The following is a 25088-nucleotide window of genomic DNA, read 5'->3' as shown; positions in this document are numbered from 1 at the left end:
ACTTCATTGCTTGTGACCTGGCAGAGGATCGATTTTTTTTTTTTTTTTTTGAAAAACAAATAAATACTAAAAGGAGCCACGACATACTATAATGCACCTTGATTTATTATTAATACCATTCATAAGACATTAAGCTAATGTCATATTTGTTTTTATTTCCTTTTTTAATTGGCTTTTCAGCATACTGTGCAAGGTTTTATTGAGTCTATATATAACAATTAAACTAAACATCAGTTATTATATAGGCTAATGCTTAGTTTAATTCTTTATATTTATATATATATATATATATATATATATATATATATATATATATAAAACTTAGCTTTTTAATTCAAAATTCAGAATGAATAATTTTCTTTTAGTTATTAGATCACATGAAAGTTGTGGAAATAAATTCCACTGTCCGAAACCGTCCTAAAGGTAAATTCAAAGATTTATCGCAACTTTGTAATAATATTTTGTTTTTATTTATCACAAGTTATGGAAATAAATTCCACTTGTCTTGGCTGAGTGACAATGGATTGATGAAAGGGTGACTTCTGAACATCTGTAATCAGAGAGTTGACAGAGTTTCCAACATTCAACAAGATAAATTATAGCTTGTCATGGAACAGATGTGTTCTAATTTGGGACAGTATTTTTGTTTATTAAATCCAGGATGTAGCTATAAGTGATCATTCCCATAAGCACTTGAACCAGCCAGGAATGTCCCACTTGAGACCCGTCTGCTATACTGACAGCTTGGGCAGATGAGAATAAACCAAGCAATACGATGTTATAAGAGCGGCTTTTGCTGTGTCATTATTACTGGTTTATTCAGTAGCAGTTAATGTTGATCAAGAGACATAATTGTTTTAAGGCAAAAAGCATTACCGAAAGGATATCTGTGTGCTTTTGTGTGTGTGTGTGTGGGTGTGTGTCTCTGTGTCTGTGTCTGTGTGTGTGTGTGTGTGTTTGTGTGTGTTTGTGTGTGGACTGATTCGCACCTGCCGGACACTGGCTCTTCTCCACTGGCTTAGTTTTTGGGCCTGGTGTCTGAATCTGCAAGAGTGACTTGAGTTGAATGAGAATAAGAGAATAAGAAAGAGAGTTAAGGGCACAAAGAGACTGTTATTCTCTATAACCTCATGAGAAATGGGTTGAGCATGTCTGTGTTTGTATACAGCAATGGAAAATATCAGGGTGAGTGTCCCAAAACTTATCAACAGCATGTCAAAGTTAGCTGAACATGACACTTAGTTATTATCGGTGAATCTCAAAAAAAAAAAAAAGAGAGACCAGATTTTAGAAGGAAACACAAGAGTAAACGGTGTATCTGTGTTTAGGTCTTTAAAAGCTTTTCTTTGCCAATTTGTCCAAATAGTTTTTTTTTGTTTTTATCTGTGGAAGTATCTGCATATTGCACAACCCAATTTCACTATTTTCTTAGATTTAGGGTTAGGGTTAGGGTTAGTGTCATTAATTCAGCCGGTATTTCCCTGTTGTTGTGTGTTGTAGGTGCACCTCAGAGAGGCGTAAGGAGAAATCTCGAGACGCAGCGCGCTGCAGGCGCAGTAAGGAGACGGAGGTATTTTATGAGCTGGCCCGCCAGCTGCCTCTCCCACACAGCGTCAGCTCACATCTGGATAAAGCCTCCATCATGAGACTAGCCATCAGCTACCTGCGCACACGCAAACTCCTCACCTCAGGTACACACTCACTCATCCACATCTGAACTGGACTGGATATTAAAAAAACACACACATGAAAATATATTAGGTTATTACATTTAGAATACATGCAAAACTTTGAACATCACAGTATCGACAAAAACAACTGATTTCCGTTTTACTGCACTCTATTTTTGGAGACAAAATATTATAGATTTTCTATAAATCTGGCATTAAATCTAACGTTTATCAGCCAAATAATGATCATTTTATCTGCATTAATGTTAATTTTAACGTTTGTGCATCCCTAGTTATGAAGACTTTGAAATGCTTTTCTTTCACTATGTGGTCAAACTCATACAAACAAATGGTCAAAATAAAAATAAATAAATGAAATTATTATTATTACCATTTAATGTTATTATTATTATTATAGTATTGATTTGGCATTGCCAAAATGTATCGATTTTAGTTTTAATAGGCATCACATTTGTACATTTTTAGTATCTTCTATTTTTCAGTCGGCAGCCAAAACATGAAAAAAAAAGATAAATTATCTGTTTCAACCATAATTTAGTACGAGTACTGCAAATATCCTGAAAATGCTTTAAATTTACTATGTGTTACAACTTAACCACTAAATAATAATGATAATGATAATTACAACAATTATTATTATTCTAAAATTGCATGCATACAACTTTACATGCATAAATATTTATCTATACTGGTAATTTCAAGCATTTAGATTCAAAATGAAAAGTATTAAGAAATCATTGAATTGTTAACATACACCTGTTATAATGTAGGATACATATATTGCTTTGTTATTTCATATCAGTAAAGTAAAATTTACATAATCGAATCTGGTGGATCACAAAACATAGAGCAAAATCCTATTACTGCATTGACTGGTGCTGCTCATTCTGCTGTTTTTATAGAGTTATATGTGTAATTTGATAAAGGTTATCACATGGTGACTCCTGTGTTAGTACAACATCACAAACCATGCGACTCTACTTGACGTCATGTCAAAGAAAGAGCCGTGTGGAAAATACACACTCAGCTGATAATCAAATTCCAAAGCTCTTGTTTGATCTCTTATCTGGGCTCACTGTCATTAGCACTGCACTGTTATGAGGAAATGTTTTACTCGTGATGTCAGGCTACATTAAAGTTACTGTTGCATTATACAAATGAGGAGGCGCTTTATGTTAGGACATAATTGCGTTAGTGAATATTGGACCTGCTGTAACCATGTCTAGCTTAATTATGTTTAGCTGTTGGTGCTAATATAACAAATCAAAGACAGCATGTGACAAATACAGCAATTTAATTAAAAACTACAGAGTATGTTTAATAATGGATACGGCAAGCTTCAAGAGATATGAATGTGTGTGAGTGTTAAAGGGATGGTTCACATAAGAGTGATTCAAGTGTTATTATTTCCTTCCCTTGGTTTTTTCTGGAAATTTATGGTTTGCAAATTATGGAATGCAAAGGGAGAAGTTTAGCATAATGTTGACAATGCTCTTGATTGTGATTCAAGCTGTAAAAAGCACAGAAAAGCACAGAAAAGTATCATAAAGTAGTGCATAAAAATTGTGTGCCATTGGTATTTAAGTATCATTGATATACTATAGTTTTTCTTAATATTTTGAATTTTATATATATATATATATATATATATATATATATATATATATATTCATTTTTTTACTGTCATTTTAGTCTTTTTATTTTATTAGTCTTAGTCCTTTTTTTAGCACTTCAGGTTAAATTAAATGTGAAGAGGTTTTTTATTCCTAAATATTTTATTTTATTTAACATTTTTCAAGTAATCATTTGTAGTTATTTATATATTCATTCATTGATTTATTTAATACAAACATTTATTTATTTAGTTGCATTTATTTAGTTAATAAAAAATAACTTAATAACAATAATAATTTAATTCAGAATTTATTGCTGAAAATATTTCCCTCCTCTATAGCATTCAAATCTCATGAAAACATTATGAAAATATTCTTTTTTGTGGAAATCGTATTGGTTTTGGGCGACATGAGGGTGAGTATTTGATGACCGAGTGCTCCGCTCCAGATCTTGTGAAAGTTTCTCAGACTAGAGCAGGTACAGCGAGAGGATGTGAGCGTGTTCGTATTGTTTGTGTGTCTTTATTATAAAATTAGAATCTCCGGAAGCTGGACAAAGGAGGCTCTGCATTCAACATTCCATTTTGTGTTTGCACAGACACTAAAGAGGACAGGGAACACAATTAGTACGCAGTCAGAACACAGAATAGACCTCAGTTCGGAGCAGTTGAAAGATATTGCACCGTTGGACTTGAAGTGACTTGACAGTTCGAATGTTCATGTTCATGCTACATGCAGAAATGTAAAGAGGGAGGGAGGGGAAAGAGACATTGAAAAGCAGCCCTGTCAGTACGAGATGGCACATCAGATAGTGTTATCAGCAGGTCTGTGAGCTGTGTGTTGGAAGCATGATTGGTGCTTTCTTTAAGACTGGCGCTCTACATCTCAAGCCAGCCAAAACACAGGCCAACCCTGGCGCCACACATCCATCCATCCCTCCTCCTCCTCCCGCCATCACCCTACCTATGCTGAGGGTGCATGGGAAACACCTTTTACATAAGATGCCCAGTCACTATCCACTGATGCTTGCAACTGATTCGCTCTTATTAGTTCATGGGCAGCTCGAAAAAATATGTTATGAAATAATCAATGTAATCTTGTTGAAATCAATGACTCAACGCTGCTGCTGCAATTATGATACCTTACAGACTCATATAAATAGGCCAAAACAAAACATGTTGGTTTCATGTCATTGTGGACTGTATGTCATTTTAAGCTAGAAAACTATATGCAGAGAGAGTTGTGGGCATGTTTACCAGTAAGACGCTCCAAGATACCGTTTCCTCCAGTTCATTCAGTTCAAAGTTCAGAGATCTGAGGTAGATGTATGTCAAAACAAGTTTCTGTAAGCTTTTTGTTTTGATTTGGTTTGGTTTTGTTGTTGCGTTTGGTTTTGGTTTCGTTAGTTTTTTTTGTTTAGTGTTTTTTTTGGGGGTGGGTTTATGTTTTGTGGTGTTTTGTTTGTTTTTAATGTGTTTTGTTTTGGATTGTGCTTTCAGCTTTTGTTTTTGTGTTTTGTTTTTCTGTTGTGTTGTGTTTTTAGTTTGTTTGTTTTTGTTTCATTTTGCTTTACATTATTAATAACACCCATTACCTTTAGCACATATTATGTAAAGCAGAACATCCTGTAATCTTGATGGGCAAAAGTGTTGCCAGATGTTCTGCATGACCTTGAGATATCAGTAGTCATTATTAAAGCAATAAGCCTATGAATCCATGGTTTACAGTGAATTTATAACAGCTAAGGGGCGTTGTTAGGCAGAACACGAAGCGGCGTATTGCTTTTATAAAATTGTTATTCCATATATGGGGTAAGGTTTCACTGAATAAAACACAGCAAATAAACTGTAATGATATTAATAAAAACAGTATTCTTCCACCAAACAATGTAGTTCCTCAGAAACAGCTGTGGGTTCCAACAAAGTGGTTGCCGAGCAATGCACAGAAGTAAACAAAGGTGGGTGTTTGTTGTGTAATTTAGAACAGCTTTGAACGTGGCTCAACCAATCAGAATCAAGGACCGGAACTAGATGCATCTAGATGCATGTCTATGTAGATGCATGTCTATCAACAGCAGATGTATTCAGTTTAGTAGACTTCTATTTCAGATTATCAATTTCTGAAACCCAAAATTTGGGTGCAGTTTTGCTTCATCTCAGAATAAAAGCCACAGGGCAAGAACCCTTCAAAGACGTAACTCTTAATTCTCCTGGGGCCCTGGTCTCTAGGCTCGGCCCAAATCCAGCCCTGGGCTCTCAATGGGCCTTGAGAAAGTTTCTTATCTGGAGGAAGCACACTGGAGCAATCACAAGCTTCCGACCCCCCAGCGTGGAGCCGCTCTGTTCTCCATGTCCTTGTCCAGTCCACCTCCCTCCTGAAGCTCTGCCAGATCTACTGCAGGACTCGACCAAAGTCTGGCACCCCATCCATATTTCAGTGTGGCATCACCAACCGAGTGGGGATTTTGTTTTTTTCCAAATGCTCACTTGACTTAATCAACTATTTGGTTTATCCTGCAATAATTATTTTACTACTTGAACGTAATGTGGTTTCAATCTTTCGGACCCCACTTTATTATTCAATGCTTTATGCATCAGAAGTCAAACATGCATGCATTAAAGAGCGTGCTACCTATAAACTGTATCTTTACATTGCCTTGCATAAGTTTATGTATTTTTCCATAAGAGCATGTAATCTTCATAGAAGCATGACCACAAATATTGGCCCCTTTCCATATGTTTCTCACAGATGTGGTTTTTCCACATAACAGCTGGCATTTGTTTCTTTAATTTGAAAGAGTGCACAGATTTAGTGCCGTCAAACAGCAGGGCATTGTGGGTGTCTGTGTGTCCCTATATGTGGGTATGTAGTGTGTGACAGAAGGGAGGTCAGTGTTGTTGGGAGGGTTCAGAGTAGCAGGATGAAGTTGCTGTTGTTTATTTTGGACATCCGCCAGGGACTTAGGAGCCAGAACAAGACTAGCGAGTTTGTGCACACTCACATGCACACATGCATTCTCAAACTCTCGTGTTTGTGTCCCGTTGCAGGTTGTGCTACTGCCACAGAGACGACAGACGTAGACAGACTGATGGACAGTTGGTATCTGAAGTCACTGGGTGGCTTCATTAGCGTGGTAACATCAGATGGAGACATGGTCTTCTTGTCAGAGAACATCAACAAAATCATTGGTCTCACACAGGTGAGTACGAACACGGGCCCAGTAATGTACGCAGTGAAAGAATCACTATCCAGACAAATACTCACCTTTAGTCCTGTTATTATTAGCTGTTTGTCTATTTAGCATCTCTAGGTTCACTTAATCATAGGCAGACGAGATGCCATTATTAACCACAGCACAAGCCCATTTCCTTCAAGCGCTGTATGGGAGGAAGGATGTGTCACTTTTTTTGTACCCTTGCAGAAGCTCTTGGACTTATCTCATGCCTGACAATTGCTTCCTTACACATGGCTGTGTAAAAAAACTGTGGCCTGTTATCTTTTTGTTATCTGATAAATTGCTGTTATGATAAAGATTAAAGATCCATAGCCTTTGTGAATCACAAGAACATGTCCAGGTCACATTTTACTACAAAAAAATAAAATAAAAGTGCATTTATGAAATGCTAAATATCATCAGTAATGTAAAAAAAAAGAGTGGAATATTATATAAAAAAATAAATATTGGGAATTTTTGAGAAAATAATGTAAATTGTTTCTTTAAATCAGGATTTGTTTTCTTTATGCAAAATATAATTCATCTTATATGCACAATTATTCAAACATTTGGGGTTGGTAAAAAAAAAAAATATATATATATACTTGAAGGAAGTCTCTTATGCTCACCAAGTAATATTGTGAAATATTTTTACAATCTAATATAACTTTTTTCTATTTTAATATATTTTACATTTTCAGTGTCACATGATCCTTGAGAAATCATTCTTATATGCTGTTTTTCTGCTCAAGATACATTATTGTTAAGTACTGTGAAGAAACTATGATGCTTTCTTAAAAGTTATTTGAAGAATGCAAAGTTTAAATAAGCAGCATTTATTTGAAATAGAACTCTTTTGTAACATTATCAAAGTCTTTACTGTCACTTCTGATCAATTTAATGCATTCTTGCTAAATAAAAGTATTAATTTCTTTCAAAAAAAAAAAAAAAAAAGTAATGCACATGTAAAGCAGTGACAGCAGCTGCATGTGTTTCTCTGTAGGTGGAACTCACAGGGCAAAGCATCTTTGATTTCACTCACCCCTGCGACCACGAGGAGATCCGCGAGAATCTCAGCCTCAAAGCCGGTACGTCACTTCTGTGTATTCAGCTTCACCAGCTTCAAATCCTGCTATATGTAAACAAAGCCTGTGAGAATGCCAGAGAACAGCCTAGAGAAAAACAGAGGAATCTGATATATTGCTCTGATGTTTTCAAGGGAAAACCTGCATTTTAAAATGTGTTAAACAGCTGAAAACATGATCACACTAACAACTGAGTGCATGTACGACGCGAACCACAAGTTCCAATTGAAACTTTGAATTGCCTTGAAAAAGCATGCACAAGCATTTAACATTTAAAACTCAGTTCAGCATGGTGTAAAGTTCACTTCACATGCCCATTCTTATGGGCTTTTTTCTAATGAAGATGAATTGGACTGTAGTGGATTTAGCCGTAGAGAAAGAGGGGATAGAGCCTCTCAAGAAATGTTCTTATCGCTTCTACAAACAGATTTTCAGAAATACCAAACAAGTATGTGAGTCTAAATGTAAAGAAAACACATGGCTTCATAGGAGAAGGATTGGTTATTTGAGGAAATAACTGTCATGCCTTGAAAAACATGCACCCATAACCCTTTCTGCTTTTATTCTGCGTCTCCTTTATTTGACCTCCACACTTTCATACGTGCCTCTTTTAACCTCTCACCTCTTAAGGTCAAGTTTCATTGTGTTATTTCAGGTGGTTTCCTCCTTCACTGTAATAAAACGAGCTGCTGAGAGGGTCAGGTGGGCACCTGTGTCGTGTGTCCAAAATAAGACTCACATAATGCTCTTTATTCGGTTCATATTCATTTGATTGCATTTTAAAACATTATTAAAATATTAATGTTTATTTGATAAACAATGTTTATGATGATACATTTTTATTAAATCATAAATCTGGAAGAAATTACGACAACAGAAAATCAAATTCATTTGATATTTTTTATTATTAAACTTTAATTATGTCCATTGAAACAGATTCCAGAAAAATAAAAAAGCATAATTTAGGAAAAAATTAAATGGATTTTTGAGGGCCCTATAAATGTAATTTGTCATTAATAATTTGTGTAAATTTTATATGTTTAATGATTTCAATTATTTAGACATGCTTTTTGATTACTGGAATTGAATGAAACCATCAAAATGGAATCTCCCTCAAAAATTACAATGGGAACTGAATCTTTTTTTTATGATTTTAAATTATTTTAAATAAATAAATACAAGTAATTTAATAAGGCCCTAAAATTTTGTTTTTCTTCAGATTGTATTAAATTGTTGTTAAATTATGTAAGTTTTTAGCTTTTTGATGACTAAAATTCAAATTAAACCATTTCAATGGAGTAAAAAATGCTCTGACTCTGTAATAAAGACTTTTTTTTATAAAATATGGAATTTAAAGTTCCCTATCTGTCGGTCACTACGAGTTACATCGAACGACATATGGTAAATGGACTGAATGAAAATTGGCTAGTGGATTTAACATACCTGAGCCACTCCCCGTGCCAACGAGTATAAAGGGCGACAGGTGCATCCACTCATTAGATTTTTGCTTCGGAGCCGAGTGGTTGTATGAAAGCTGTTATACTCCACAAAGCCATTCAGCAGGCTGTGTGTCGGGAAGCTGTTCTGGCTGGCGGTACGGCGCAAACAGCGGTGTCCCTTTCTGCAATTCCACTGGGCGCTTCAACTAAGAAAGCAGATTTCATAAAAGAGTAAATCATGGATGATTCGCGTCTTTTTAAAGACGCCGTTTCGTCCGTGTCCTTCTGGATGCAGTCGTTTCCTGTTCTCTGTCAACAGCCACGAGCATTGTATTCCGTGTCTGGGCATTCAGCACGCTGAAGGCGCGTTCGTGGATGGTTCATGCACGCACTGCGTGTGTGACCATGGCAACGCTGTGATCGCGTCTCTCCTTTCTTAAAGGGAAAGGAGCAGACCCCTCTGTCACTACCCGTTCCGGTTTCTCTGCCATGAGCAGAGGACCGCCAACTAGTGCTCTGGGAGATTTGAAGGTGACAGTGAGAGCTTCTCCGCCGGGCCATGCCCCACGGACCTCTCACCCCTTCCGCAGTGTTTGTCCTGTGCGGCTGCTGGGTGATTTTGCTGGGCTGTCTTATGGCAGTCCCAATGGGTCATTCAGTTTGTCGCCGGAGATCAGATGTCGATTGCAGCATCGGGGATGGGCTATTGACCTCTGTGGATGAAGATTCGGCGGGGCTGCCCCCTCGGGTGTTTTCGCCACTGCCGAATTGGACCCAGAGTTGACAGCCGTTCTTGCCCGGGCAGCTGTGAGCATCAGGATGGAGGTGAATGCACCGCCCAACCCTGAGTGCTCATGGCTGTTCGATTGGTTCTTGGTGTAGAGTGCGGCTCACAATGGCGTTTTGCTCTGGTTCCTTTCTTCCCGGATGTGCATGGGGAAGTGATGTAGTCGTGGATGGCCCCTTTTTACAGCCGGAAGCAGCTCGTTTCGTTCCTCCGTCCTCACTACCCTCGATGGCGGGGCAGCTAGGGATGTGTCGACATTCCCCAGCAGGAGAGTGCGATTGCGGTGCACTTGTGTCCGCAAAATGCCGCCACTGGGAGGAATAGTCTGCGCCTCTCACGCAAGGCCTGTAAGCTGTTGGCCACTCTTGCTGTCAAGGCTTACAGTGCTGCGGGCCAGGCTGCCTCTGCCATGCATGCCATGGCTATCCTGCAAACTCACCAAGCCAAGGCTTTAACAAATGCACGAGGGTAGAACCAACCCCGAGGTTGATGCAGGAGCTGCGCACGGCGACTGACCTCACCCTTCTGGGCTACGGAAGTCACGACGCAGTCCCTTGGGAAGGCGATGTCCACTCTGGTGGTCCAGTAGTGCCGTTTCTGGTTCAGTCTGGTTGGTATGAGAGACGTTGACAATGTGTACTTTCTCTACGCTCCAATCTCCCAGGCTGTCCTGTGTGGCAACGCTGTCAGGGGCTGTGCCCAGCAGTTCCCAACAAAACAACAGCAGACTGAGGCCATACAGCACATCTCGCCCCGACGTGCTCCTCTGGTTGCCACCATTCCGTCGTTGGCAGTGCCTCAGCCTGCTCGTCGCCGTGGGCACCCCCCTGCATCCTCCACACCAGCTCCGCCCCGTGCTGAGAGTTCTTCGAGGCCGGCGCGTCGAGCCCTGCGCAGGAGAGCGGCGCCCCCGTGTCACTTCCGACTGCTTCCTCTAGGAAGACGACTAAGTGGCCCTGACACGGGCAACTCGGAGATGTGGGAGACTGCTCTTCAGGAGCTGGTGGAGACCGCGCCACTGCTTCCCCCGGAAGAGGGCCGGGTGGAGAATCCACAGTTTTTGTTTCTTCTGTTCCGCCACTGGTCCAATGTCTGGCAGCACCCACTTTTCTTCCACGGTAAGGTTTCCCTCTTGGCAAACCCGTGTCTTCCCTTGACAGACCCGTTCTGTCAGTCTCTTCTGGCAGCTGTTCCATCCCTACTCTAAGGTAGGACCTGCCTCAGAGACCCTTTCCATATGTAGTACTGCCCCCTGGGTCAGTCAATATCAGTATCTCCACGTCACCTCCCTACAGGTAGGATGTGATCTCCGTAGCGGCTTGTTCCTAGGCTCGCTTCCCCATTGTCTTGCCAAGCTGAAAGAACAAATAGGGAAGATTTGAAGCAATCTTTCACCAAAGGTTGAAATCCCTTCCACTAACTTTGTGTGGGCGGAACAGCAGCGTGGCCTTCTCCAGCAGTGATGTACTCACCCTTTGGCCCCTTGGTACCAAGGTCAGTAAATTTGCGATGGGGCTTTGGGAAGGTTACGACCTTAAGCGTAGCTTTTGGGGCAAGCCACGGCTTGCCGACAATTGCAGCGCCACAGGGTTGTGACGGTGTTCGGGTTGTGGCGTTTTCCATAGGACCCCATATGTCATTTGACATAACACGTAGTGACCGACAGATAGGGAAAATCTCGGTTACGTATGTAACCCTCGTTCCCTGATGGAGGGAATGGAGACGTTATGTCCCCATGCCAAAACCTTGAACCGTTCGCTGTTGCAGGGACATGTTCTCGGCTCCTCAGCGTAAAACCTAATGAGTGGATGCACCTGTCGCCCTTTATACCCATTGGCACAGGGTGTGGGTCAGGTATGTTAAATCCACTAGCCAATTTTCATTAGCATTTTCTCTTAAACTCAGAAAGACCCCATATGTCTTTCGACATAACGTCTCCGTTCCCTCCATCAGGGAATTAGGGTTACGTACGTAACCGAGACGTTAAGGCTTACCCAAAAATGAAAATTGATCCTCCTTTACCAAACCTCATGTCGTTTCAGTCCTGAATGACTTTCTTTCTTCAATGGAACACAAACTGTTCTTTGAATGCTTGTCACTTCTGTGCAAAACATGAGGGAAAGCCTAATGGCAAACTGCTCACTAAGAACAAGGCATGCATTTACTGTTCAAACAGTCATATTTTACTTCAGCTTGTAATTCTGCTTGGTTTTAGCTCACACGTTTATTTTTATAAAAGTGATCATATCGAAAGCTGAAAGTGCTTTAAGATCTTTTGGAATTTGATAACCTAAGAAAAATATTTGTGTTGAGTTTAGGCTTCCGTTTGCACGGAAGGAGAATGCTAGGAATGTTTTCCTGGGATTTTTTGCCCATGTCTAAACTGAGACACTCTTTATGTTTGTGTGTGTGTGCGTGCGTGCGTGAGCGTGCGTGCGTGTGTGTGTGTGTGTGTGAATCTGCAGGCATGGGAAAGAAGGGCAAGGAGCTGAGCACAGAGAGGGATTTCTTCATGAGAATGAAATGCACAGTCACAAATCGCGGGCGCACAGTCAACCTCAAGTCAGCTAACTGGAAGGTGAATAAGCTGTCTTTACCATAAGCGCTGACCTGGAGTGAGACGTCGATCATGTGGCTAATAAAGGTGTCGGTTGTTCTTTCAGGTGCTGCACTGCACAGGGCACCTGAAGGTGTGTAACGGCTGTCCCGCACAAGTGCTGTGTGGATTCAAAGAGCCTCCGCTCGCCTGTGTGGTCATGATGTGTGAGCCCATCGCCCATCCATCAAACATCGACACACCCCTCGACAGCAAGACCTTCCTGAGTCGCCACAACATGGACATGAAGTTTACTTACTGTGATGACAGGTACAAACACACAAACCCCACTTCAGCAGGAGAAGAATTCTGTTGTCAGATGACACTCATTAACATCGAACCTGTTGACAGTTCTGCTACTAAACACCATCAATAGAGGGAAAGGAATTAAATTAAGTTAATATAAGCTTGTTTATTTTATTTTCAGTTTATATGAGGTCAGGGCCGTCACTAGTGGGGTGAAAGGGGGTGACGATTATAGGGGCCCACGGCTGAGGGGGGGCCCCGGCGATCCTAACCGACTTTTAAACATTAAAGCATCCAAACACAAGACGCGGAAAAGCTGAACAGAGAAGCTGGTTACTCGCGCGCTGTGTTTGGTGCGCACGAGAGAGAGAGAGAGTATCACGGACAGTCCCTCCTGCACATGAACGAACAAATACTAATCGCAGTTTTGAACAAAAGGATGTGAAAGAGCCCAATTCAGTACCATGGTGTTCAGATGTTCAGGGCTCACGCTGAGAAAGGCGTCTCAAAACGCTTGTACATGGAATTTGCTTGTTTTTGCTCTTGTGCCGACAAATACATACAACATATGTCAAAATATCCACCTTGGAAAGTATGCTCGAAAAAACTTATTTTCAGTTATTTGTCAGTTATTTCTTAAGTGAAAGTAAACAGTTGAGGAAAAAGATGCGTTCATCGTCTCTTAAAGTGACCGCGCCTAATTTAGCTACTGGCTGCTGTAATGTTAATCCAAGAAAATGAAAGAAAAATCACTCACTGCTCTTGACTGCATTACTTTGTAGTTTTAACAAGAATTTAGGCACAGTCAAACCAAAAATTATCCAGACTCCAGATATAATTTTTGATATACATATTTTACAAGTAGGTACAGGACGCTAATACATTTATGTAAGTGAGTATAAGCAAACTGTGACATATTATACCCAAAGAATCTTCATACAATGAACTAGTGAAATAGATAGATATAATGTTTTTATCTCTCTATCTATATATAAAATTGGGAACAAAATTTTTTCAGCACCTTATAAAGCACCACGCATTGCTTATGTATTTTTTTTTTCTGAATTGCTAATGCAACCTTTTCAGACCACAGTCTGAACAAAATGAAGCATTGCTTGGTAATTGGTCAACAAAGTATTGATAGTTGTGCAAATATTGTCATAATAACAGTTGTCTGTAGTTTTGGTTGATTGTGTCAGAACAAATTCGTCTTGATAATGTCATAACTTTGTTGGAAATGTATGTAATGGATTACAGTTTAACTCTTAAGTTCTTGTCATATTTTATAACCATTTTAGAAGCGATAGCAAATAAACTGTAATAATGTGAGAAATGTTCAAGGTGTCTGAATAAATTTTGGTTTGATTGTATATTTAATTTTTACATTGAAGACTATCCAGTGCTATTTTACATTTAATTATTCTGTTTCTGTACCTGGACACCTACAAGCTTGAAAAAAACTTTCAATAAATAAAATAAATAAAAACGAACGAAAATACAAATTAAACTATTTCAAACAGGGCCCACTGGTACAACCTTCACCGGGGCCCCGCTGACCCCAGCTACGGCCCTGTATGAGGTTAACATGTTTGAAACTCTGTATGCTTAATCATTTAAAATCCCTGTTTTGCCGTTTTATTTTTTATAAATAAACATTAAATAAATTAAAATGATTAAAAGTAAGCAAAATATTCATGTATTATTTTATTTATATCAAATAAAACAAATAAAATGGCAAATAAAAATAAAGCATTTTTTATGTTCTTCCATAACATTTCATAGCATAACATTTTCAACATTTAACTAAATAAATAAATAATAGATTAATAAACAAACCCTCATCTATAGATAGATAGATAGATAGATAGATAGATAGAAGTTATTAATAATTTGAATTAACCTTTATATTTATATTTTCAGTTTTCATTTAAAGTTTATTATATTTTTCATGTGCTTTTGTCATTTTTATTATTGTATTATTATTATTTAATAGTTATATTTGTTTCTTTTTTTAGTAATTTTACTTCGACCTTAACTTATTTTATTTCAGTTAGTTGCCAGAAAACATTTACATTATAAAATGTAATGTATATTTTATTTTATTTCAGCTTTATTTCAATTTAAAAACTTAAAGGCTTAGTTAACAATAACAACACTAGTAGTAGGAAGAAAATGTCTTTAAAGCAAATGAGCAAAAATATAAAGGTCAGCAGCAGCAGCAGGGTGAATATGTGAATGGGCACCACTTGAAATGGCACTTAATTGGGCAAATAAAATGTGGTTGACACTCCATGCCCAAACAAACAGTGGCGCAGTGGAAATGTGTGACTCCCAGTGGCATCATTAAACCATCATTTACACCGTAACATTTCCTCTTGTCTCCTCTGACAAAGAACTCGCTGTTCTCCACACAGTACACACACGGTTCAAAGTGTTCTCCGTCATGTTTTCTGTGATTAATGTCTCCACCCAGTAATCTCCAGGCCAGACCACAGCGCTAAACCTGCTTCCCTGCTAATGAAGCTACTTACTATATTAGTATCTGAATAATATACACATTAAATGTCAAATATATTTAATATAAAATGCATATGAAATAAATGATCATTCAAAATTTGTGAGAACCAATCCAAACACTTTTTTTTAAGGTAACACTGTTTTTAATGTTAAATTTAACTGATAATTGATATCAGAAATATAGAGCCACGTCATTTACCTGCATACATGGCTAATGGCATGGCTAAGCTAGAATGAGGAACTGGAATAAAGGGAAAAACATTACATTAAAGTCCAGATGAGAAGTGTTTAATGGACATAATGATTGCTAAAATGCTGTCCTCAGTAGATGTTGAAAGCGTGCCCTGCTTTCTTCAAGAGACTTATGTCACCTTGAAGAATAAGAGAAAAGTAGAGTCATTTAATGTATTCCAGCTCCCATCTAATGGTAATTATGGTCATTATTGTGATGTCAGCTCACACAGATTCAGAGAAGATTGGTCTGAATCATGATTATTTCATTTTTGGAGCAGAGCGTCTATGGAAAGATCTAAGATCCAAGGCCTTCATTAAACAACCTCTGTGTATTTAAGAATTGTGTTTTTTCAGTTTTTCTCATTTTCTCAATGGTTTTTCTTCTTTTTTTTTCTAAAATAAAAAATAAAAAACTGCCTTTTGATCAGTGCAGACTTTGCTCAGCCATTGGCTCAGATCCACCCCAGCCCTTAAACTGTGTGTGTGTGTGTGTGTGTGTGTGTGTGTGTGTGTGTGTGTGTGTGTGTGTGTCAGAGGTGGTTAGTTCAGTGACTGGTGAATAGAAGGCTCTTTAATGAACAGAGACCTGCGCACACACACACACACACACACACACACACTCCTGCATACAGAGTCAGTGATCTGCAGCTGTCTGCTGTTATGTAACTTCAGTACAAGGATCAACTCAATGCACTAAACACACACTTTCAGAACTAAATAATACTGATGTAACATTCATTACACAAAAACACATAACATTACACAAAATGACACATTATCACAGACACTACAAATGTAATGTAGAAATATGTTATTTTTACATAATGAGAAAACATTTTCATAGTTGTTGTTGTTATTATTATTATTATTAGCAATAACTTCTAGTGTGGTTTACGTAACAATGTTTCTGTCAAAACTACAAAACTATTTTATTAAAAATAATTAATTGTATTATTTTATATTGATTTAATTGGATATTTATAGGATAGTTATGATAGCTGTTAGTATAGAGCTCACGTTCACTTCAGCATGTTTAATTTAATATTTAAAGTTGTCACAATTAACTTTAATTATTCTAATAATGTAAAATCTATTCATTATGAAATGAATTAAATTTCAGTAAAGCGGCTGTAGGGGAGGATAGCATCATTATGGTTTGGTCTACATTATAGTTCAGCTAAATTGATTGTATTACTAAATATTATAAATTTAAAAAGGCAAGTGCCAGATTTTAAATGTATAATTTTATATTATGGCTCATAAATTCTAATTATTCTCCCTTAGAAAACACGAGGTCTCTGAAACTATTGATATCAGCCAAACAAATCACATGAAATGGATCATTATTAAATTGGCTTAAAAAATACTAAGCTTGTGCAGATTAAAGAAAATAGCTGAGAGATTTGTACAAATGTATGTGTGTGTGTGTGTGTGTGTGTGTGTGTGTGTGTGTGTGTTTTAATGTTATTTGCTTCTCACCTTTACCAGAGTCACTGAGTTGATGGGTTACAGTCCTGAAGATCTTCTGGGCCGATCGGCGTATGAGTTCTATCATGCTCTGGACTCCGACAGCGTCACCAAAAGCCACCAGAACCGTACGTGTTTTTCATTTGCCCTCTTGTGTAAGAAAACCGGAAACCTTTCTTTCTTTCACACTTCAAGCATGTGTTGTTGGGAAATAACTGACCATATTTAAGAAAAGAAAATCACATCCACATGTATAATCATATGACTGCTACACACAACACACACTCCTAACATCGCCATGCCATCGCGTGCATCAATCGGTGCCATGAGAAGAGGATTAAAGCAGGAGCGGGCGAGCCCTGCGTTTACTCTTTCAACCCTTCAACACGCATTAAACACGCTCTGTGTGCAATCTGATATCTGCTACTTCACACCTATATGTCGACATGTATAGTACATACAAAGACACAGACACACACACACACACGTACACATTCGCACTTGCCTTTTTTTTGAATGCATAAAGCTAGTGACCTCTTTACCCAGTGGTCTCATAATGCTCTGAATCCCATTCATTGTCTAATTGAACCTCTTGTTGAAAAGCAGTTTAATCAGAATAACATGCATTAACTGTTCCTACTACATGACAGATATTACTGAAATAGGTGTCCAGATAGATTGTAAAAAATAAAAAAAAACTTTCTTAGCCAATCAGAAATCGGCTTTGTCTAGCTTTGATCACAGGAATAAAATTCATTTGAAAATATATTCAAATAAAAATATAATAATTATGTAATTATAATAATAATAATGTAATTTATTTTGTTTTGTTTTTTGGTTGGATTTGGATTTAGTTTTTTTGCATATTAAATATGTTTCTAAAAAATAAGAGAAATGTATTTGTACTGTTTCCACAGTTTAGAATTATTTAACTCAATATAAATAGAATAGAAATTTTGCATTGACAAAAACTATTAAAGAAATAATAGCGTTATATTTTACCTTGTAAGATATATTAGCACTTGTTTGCTGTTTTTCCTTCGTTATCCACTGATTATATTTAAAACACACTGCAAGCAGTATCTTTAGTTAATAAATATTAATAATAATAATAATAAATTATATTAATTATTATTATTATATTTCAATATTAAAATGAATTTAACATAACATAACAGACTTCAACACAAAGTATATATACATCAGTCATGGTTGCTCTCCTCTCACTTTTTTTTTACCATCAACACACTGCCTGTAACTAATTGCTTTTTAGCTTTCATTTATCCGTCTCTTTCTTGTTAAGCAGAGGTGAAGCCTTACATCTGTTGACATCCACAAACACAGACTTGCCCACACACAGCAAACAACATTATATACATAAATATATATACTGAGGTCACCTGCCCCCCTGAGTCAAATTGCATTTGAGACAAATTGCATTTCGCATGCATGTTTGAGTTATGAATATGATTCAAAAGAGCCTTATTGGATTGGTTCAATTAAGGATGAGCGGAGCAGCCATTAGGACATCTTGAACCCCATTAGGGGTGACAGAGGAGATAAGAAGGCAGCTACGGTGCTCCTCAGCAGGGCCAGGTGTCCCAGATTGCTCCCTAATCAGATGCTGGATGTGGAGTGGCTTCTGTCCACCGTGACGCTAACATGTAATTAGACTCTTTTCAAAGTGTGTAGAGGAGAAAAAAGTGTTGATCTGGATTAGGCTTGTTGAGAGTGGAGCTGCCTTGTGACCGCATTCACCACTTATTTGTCTCTTTCTTTTCGAATCACTTGAACTTTTCTAAGAGCTTCCATCATTAATCAAACGACCATAAAAAAAATACAACATTTCCATATTTAAAGACACAGTCTTATAGATTGTATATTTCTCAGAGTGAACATGCACTCTTTGTTTAAGTGATTTTCTGCTCCCACTAACTGACGAGAGAAACTTTATTCTGCATTCATTTTATTACAAATCTTGCACCTGGTTACATCTACACTGCAACACCCCCTCCCCCTTTTTGTGGATTTTTAAAATCCTATTATTCTGCAAGCATGCACTGAATTGATCAAATGTGACAATAAACAGTAAATATACATTTTATTAAAATGTATATTTCAAATAAATGCTGTTCTTTTTAACAATATTTCTCAAAGAATCCTGAATAATATCTTTCTGCATGGTTTCTACAAAAATATTAATCAGCATAACATTTTCAACATTAAAAATAATAAGCAGCAAATCAGCATGATTTCTGAAGGATCACGTGACTCTGAAGACTGAGGAAATGATGCAGAAAATTCTGCTTTGCATTACAGAAATAAATCACATTTTAAAATATATTCAACTATGTGAAATCGTTTAATATTTCACAATATTACTGTTTTTATTTTGCCTAGATGAGGTCTTTTAAAAACATCATGCAGACCCAACTTTTGAACAGTAGTGGATGTATAAAAATATCTTCCCACTCGGTAGGAAGGAATACATGCAAATGTTTTAAATCATTAGCGGGGCCTTTGAAAAGACCAAGCTTGTTGACACATGCACACTGGCCTCCTCTAGAACCTGCGACTTCCTTTCCGACCGCTCGTATAAAGTCGCAAGGCTTTCTACCACAACGTGGCCATCCTGCAGAGCAGCACATGCACAGGCTGAGAGTGAAACGCTTGACCCCAAACCAAATCTTTCCCACGGCAGATCTGGACCGAGTCCAGGGCGAACGTGCCATGGAGACAGACTGTCAAAACTCAGATCAGCAATCCCTCATTGTCTGTGTCTCTCTGTTTGTCCTGTTGCTTATGTTAGCTTTCCCTTGATGGGTCCGGCTGTCTGTCCCAGTTTATGTTATAGCTACCCAAGACCCTCTTAGAGACCCTCAAAACAACATGTCTAATGGCTGAGAAAACATTTGGACCGGCCGTTAAATCAAAATGTCAGTACAAAAGTCAATTTTGGGAAATGCATGTGTTCTCAAGACCTTATTTTCTCTTTTTTTCCCTCACTAGTGTGCACTAAGGGCCAGGCAGTGAGCGGTCAGTACAGGATGTTGGCTAAGAATGGAGGCTATGTGTGGGTGGAGACCCAGGGTACCGTCATCTACAACAGTCGCAACTCTCAGCCCCAGTGCATTGTGTGCGTGAACTACGTGCTGAGGTAAGGCAAAGAAATGCAAGGTGACAAAGCTTGTGATGTGATGTTTGTACTGCATCTGCAGTCTGGAACTTTCTGGTCACTGCTCATTGACGCTTGTGATCCAATTAAAGACAAAAAATACAACTTAATGGGATAGTTCATCCAAAAATTTAGTCACCCTGGTGTCGTTCCAAACCATTTATGCCGTTATGTTTTCTGTGGAACACAAAAAGGAAACTGATGAATGTTCACACAGCTCATGACTTTCTCTCTCAGCAGTGTTGTATGTACAGCCATCAGTCGTACTCATCAGACTCTCTTTTCTTAGTGATGTTGAGGAGAAGTCTATGATCTTCTCTGTGGACCAGACCGAGTCTCTGTTCAAGCCTCAGCACTTGAACCGTTTCTTCAGTCCATGCAAAGGAGGCGGAGGCCTGGGCAGTGAGCCAGGAGAAGTGCTCTTCACCAAACTCAAAGAGGAGCCTGAGGATCTCACCCAGCTGGCACCTACACCTGGTGACACCATCATCTCTCTTGACTTTGGTGAGAACGGTCGTCTTTTTTTGTAGTTTTGGACCGATATGTACCATTAGTAAAAATATCTATGGAGCAGGATGGAAGAAAGCAAATAAGACGTACAGAACAGTTGAAAAAGTGAAGGAATATACAGCAGTTTTCTTTTGTAGCGTTGTTTTATAGATGTATTTCTTTCTTTTTCTCAAAGTCAAATGAAAATATAAACACTTGAAAACCACATGAAAACCACATTAAATTAATCGAAAGTGACAGGAAAGACATTTATATTGTTACAAAGGATTTCCATTTCAAATGCTGTTCGTATGAAATATGAAGCAGCACTGATTTTAACATTGAGAATAATAACAACAGTTTCTTTAGCTGCAAATCAACATATTCAAATGGGTTTTCCTCTTTCTTTCAGGTAACCCCCAGTATGAGGAGCACCCGATGTACAGCAAAGTGTCTGCTGTCTCTCGCTCTGTTCATGATGGCCACAAGACGAGCTTCGCTGGAGACATGGCCAAGATGAGCAGCACTTTCTCAGTGCTTCAGGCTCCACCGGCCAGCAGCTCAACTCCCAGCCTGAGCAGCTGCTCTACAGTAAATACAAATACTACATCTGCTCATTGCCACATATTTTGTTTTCATAAACATTGATTACTGTACAGTATGTCGTCATAGAGTGTGTTATATATTGAACAGCCCAGCAGTCCTGGAGATTACTACACCTCAGTGGACAGTGACCTGAAGGTGGAGCTGACCGAGAAACTGTTTTCCTTGGACACACAAGAGACAAAGACTCCCTGCAACCAAGAGGTTTGCAAATATTCAAACTGTAACATCAAGAACGCTTTTATATTTCATATGAAGTACGTAGTACCTTTTAATATTAATATATACACATCTCACTAAAATTATAACTGGTTAAAATCTCAAAGAATTCTTAAATATGACAAGAAAAATATTATTATTATAATTATTTTAATTGTCTGGATATATATAATATACATATTTAAGAGTTCCCACATAAAGCACTTGTTGGTTGCTTTTCTTAATCCAGTCTCATCCATTAAATGAAATAATTTTATTTAATTAAAAAAATTATTATTATTATTTGCCTGCCAAAATTTGGTATGATAAGATCATGAGAAATGTAAATGCAGTCAAATATATATAAACACGTTTGAACAAATACATATTTAATCAAATAAGAGTTTTTTTGTTTAGTTTTTTTGTTTCAAAAAGTTTTTTTAGTTATTTTAAACAGATGTGAGTGTTTTTTGTTTGATTTTTTGTTTTGTTTTGTTTTACTTTTTGTTTAAAAAAAACTCCCTTTCTTCATTTCTGCAGGAAAAAAATAACTGTTTTGAAGGTCTTTTATCTTACCCAGAGATATTTTGATTCCTCGTGATCCTTTTAATGTCAACTGAAAAAGACCAAATCAGGTGTTGCATGCAGAATCCAGACTTGCTGACCTTTGACCTCTCCCTGTGACCTTCCAGACCGACCTGAGTGATCTGGACCTGGAGACTCTGGCTCCCTACATCCCCATGGATGGTGAGGACTTCCAGCTCAATCCCATCTGCCCAGAGGAGCCGTCATCTGAGATCGGGGCCCTGGGAACCAACCAGCAGAGCTTCAGCAACATCACAAGCCTCTTGCAACCCTTGAGTTCCCCGTCAGCAGCCCACTTCCAGCCCAACATGAGTTCAGGAGGGGACAAGCAGAGCATCGGCGGAGGCTCTGTGGGGTCCTGGCCATCTGTACCCTACAGCAGGGGTCCCATGCAGATGCCTCCCTACCATGATCCCGCCAGCACCCCGCTGTCCTCTATGGGAGGCCGTCAGAATCTGCAGTGGCCGCCTGACCCTCCGTTACACAGCAAGGCTGGGATGATGGATCCTTTAGCTGCAAAGCGCTCTTGCCAAACTGTGCCAGCAAATCGAATGCCGCCTTACATGCAAAGGTGATTCTGCATATTACTGGGTGTTTCTTTTGGTTCAGTCTTATAAAATAACATTCGATATGCTGCAGTCTTTAGATTTGCATTGGATGACTCCTGTCTTTGTTTCACAGGCCCATGGAGAACTTTGTGCAGAAGTACAGAGATATAAGTCCAGCTCGACTTGCTCTCGCTAACAGTTTCAAGCGCTCGTTCACACAGATGACAATGGTTTGTTCATATTTAACATTATATTTAATTTAGATTTCTGAAGGATCATGTGACACTGAAGACTGGAGAAATGATGCTGAAAATTCAGCTTTGCATCTCAGGAATAAATTCGTTTTAAAATATATTAAACAAGATGACATTATTTTAAAGTGTAATGATATTTTGCAGTATTGTTGTTGCATTTATTGTATTTTTGATCAATAAATGCAGCTTTGGTGACCATAAGAGACTTGATCGGTATAAATTATTAATCGAATAATTTATAAATCTGTAAATTATTAATCTAAACATTAATATATAATTATTGATTATATATAACAAAGGAAATTTGTTTGGTTCATTTGGATATTTTTTAGCATATTACCAACCTAATGGTAAAGTACTTGTGAAGGTAATTGTATTACAGTAATATTTTTTTAATTAAAATCCAATAAGCAAAAAAGAAAAAGAAAGAAAGAGCTAGAGAAATCGAAAATATTTTCTGCTTACTGTCCTGAAAATAATGATCTATTAAATAAATAAAACGACATGGTTTGCTTATTTTTTCAAATGCACCCTTCCAGTCAAAACTTTGAATACTGCTTATTTTTTGTTAGTACTATTTAAGTCGTATTAATTTTTATTAGTACTTTATTTAGTACCTCATATGTTTAGCAAACATTTCGAATTTATAGTTTTACTTTTCTTTTTTGGGTGATATTTATGTTTAAATTATAAGTCGCCACATGCTCTCTGTATGTTTTAGAATGAGCCGCCTCCCACAAAATCCCAACACACAGTGTGGAAGAGACTTCATAATGAGAGCTGTGCCGTGATGGACAGAAAATCACTCAGCACCAGCGCTTTGTCAGGTATGCTTTATTATTATTATTATTATTATTTCCCGATGGGAAGAAAAGTTTGGCCTATGATTTTGCAGAGCCAATCATGCCAAAAGAACACTTTGGCACCCACCAACAATCAATGTCTAGCATCTGTATTGCAGACAAAACCAATATCAATTGCTAATCAGATGAATTTATATCTAGACAAAGGCATGGCCCCTAATGGAGGCATGGACCACCAGCAAAGGAAGACCCAGTGTTCAGGGAATCCGGCCGGACAAGTGACAAAGCGCTTTAGAGAAGAATGCTGTAACTACAGAGAGTTCAACATGCAGCCTTCCTCCAAGATGGATGGTGAGCTCTGAACCGACACAGACACACATCTGCTCTTACATACGTCATGCTCTGTGGATGCTGATTCTCAGAACCGCTTGTGTTTGCAGGAATCGCGAGTCGTCTTATCGGGTCCTCCTTCGGGACCTACTCTCTGCCTGAACTGACACGTTACGACTGCGAGGTCAACGTCCCGTTGCAAGGAAATCTTTATTTGCTGCAGGGTAGTGACCTCCTAAGAGCATTAGACCAGGCCACTTAGACCGGTTTCTACACAGAAATGCAGTCCCACTTTTCCCCTGACCCTTCCGCTCATCTCACACTCACCATCCCGACAATAAGCATCCCAGCTTTAGCACATCCCACAAACACCCTCTCACAGTCCTATCTACCTGAGCGCAAACATGACAAATGTAGCTTTGATTCTATTTTTATTGTCTACATCTTCATAAATTATATACATGTACTATTTTTTTTTAGTTACAAGATGGTTTCGGAATGAATTCAAGTATTTTTGGAGGAGTTGAAATGATGTTGCGTTGTTCCTCTGCTTGCCAGATCATTTCGGCGAAGCTGTTTTCAACATACTCTCGTCTTTTTTTCTTTGTTCTCTATCGATGTCAGGACAAAAAAAGAAAAAGAAAAAAAAGACTCTACTGTAAGCTACTTGTTTTAAAATGTTCTAATTTCTTTCATTTGTTCTTACTTTCCTACCTCTGACACATCATCAAAGACCCCATGAAATCAAAAGGCTAGTTTTGAGCTCATTTCTACACTAATGCAGTGGCTCCCAAAGACGTTTTATTAAATAATTCAATCAGCATTAACAATAGCTGCTCTTCATACATGTGCTGCTGTCTTTCCACTCGCACAAACGCGTTCGCTCTGCATGAAGGGTTGCCAGATTTTACAAAAAAAAAACAACCTTGTCTAATACAGTGACCAAAACAAACCCTTTTAAAATGAATATGATATGCAGACATGGCAAAACAAATGTGAGAGAAATCAGTTCAATTAAATTCGGTTACACTTTACTTAAAGTCTTTATGTATAATGCATTATAAAAGTATCTTTAATGCATTAATTATGCCTTGTAATGCACCTTATGCATTGTGAAATCAAATGAATACTTGTAAGCACAGTTAATACATTATAATTGTAATTATTTTCAACAAGATGTAATGTATTACAATGCACATTAAGAATACTTACAA

At 38.1% G+C, this 25088-nt stretch overlaps 1 protein-coding gene across 1 annotated transcript in view; it reads left to right on the top strand.

The window, feature by feature from the left end:
- LOC132157369 (endothelial PAS domain-containing protein 1-like) overlaps window positions 1-24798 on the top strand; it is a 38481-nt gene extending 13683 nt beyond the window's left edge. Inside the window, exons 2-16 of the mRNA XM_059566703.1 lie at window positions 1501-1691; window positions 6352-6503; window positions 7522-7606; window positions 12295-12407; window positions 12493-12695; window positions 16911-17017; window positions 19899-20046; window positions 20354-20568; window positions 20966-21144; window positions 21247-21360; window positions 22047-22510; window positions 22621-22717; window positions 23463-23568; window positions 23746-23895; window positions 23985-24798. Of these exons, the coding sequence (XP_059422686.1) occupies window positions 1501-1691; window positions 6352-6503; window positions 7522-7606; window positions 12295-12407; window positions 12493-12695; window positions 16911-17017; window positions 19899-20046; window positions 20354-20568; window positions 20966-21144; window positions 21247-21360; window positions 22047-22510; window positions 22621-22717; window positions 23463-23568; window positions 23746-23895; window positions 23985-24136 (2476 nt within the window). The 3' untranslated portion in view covers window positions 24137-24798. The remainder of the gene's footprint in view (window positions 1-1500; window positions 1692-6351; window positions 6504-7521; window positions 7607-12294; window positions 12408-12492; window positions 12696-16910; window positions 17018-19898; window positions 20047-20353; window positions 20569-20965; window positions 21145-21246; window positions 21361-22046; window positions 22511-22620; window positions 22718-23462; window positions 23569-23745; window positions 23896-23984) is intronic.
- The last annotated feature ends 290 nt before the right edge of the window (window positions 24799-25088 follow it).

Source organism: Carassius carassius, chromosome 14, assembly GCF_963082965.1.
Source record: "Carassius carassius chromosome 14, fCarCar2.1, whole genome shotgun sequence".
Taxonomy (NCBI): domain Eukaryota; kingdom Metazoa; phylum Chordata; class Actinopteri; order Cypriniformes; family Cyprinidae; genus Carassius; species Carassius carassius.
This window is presented reverse-complemented; position numbering and strand designations above follow the sequence as displayed.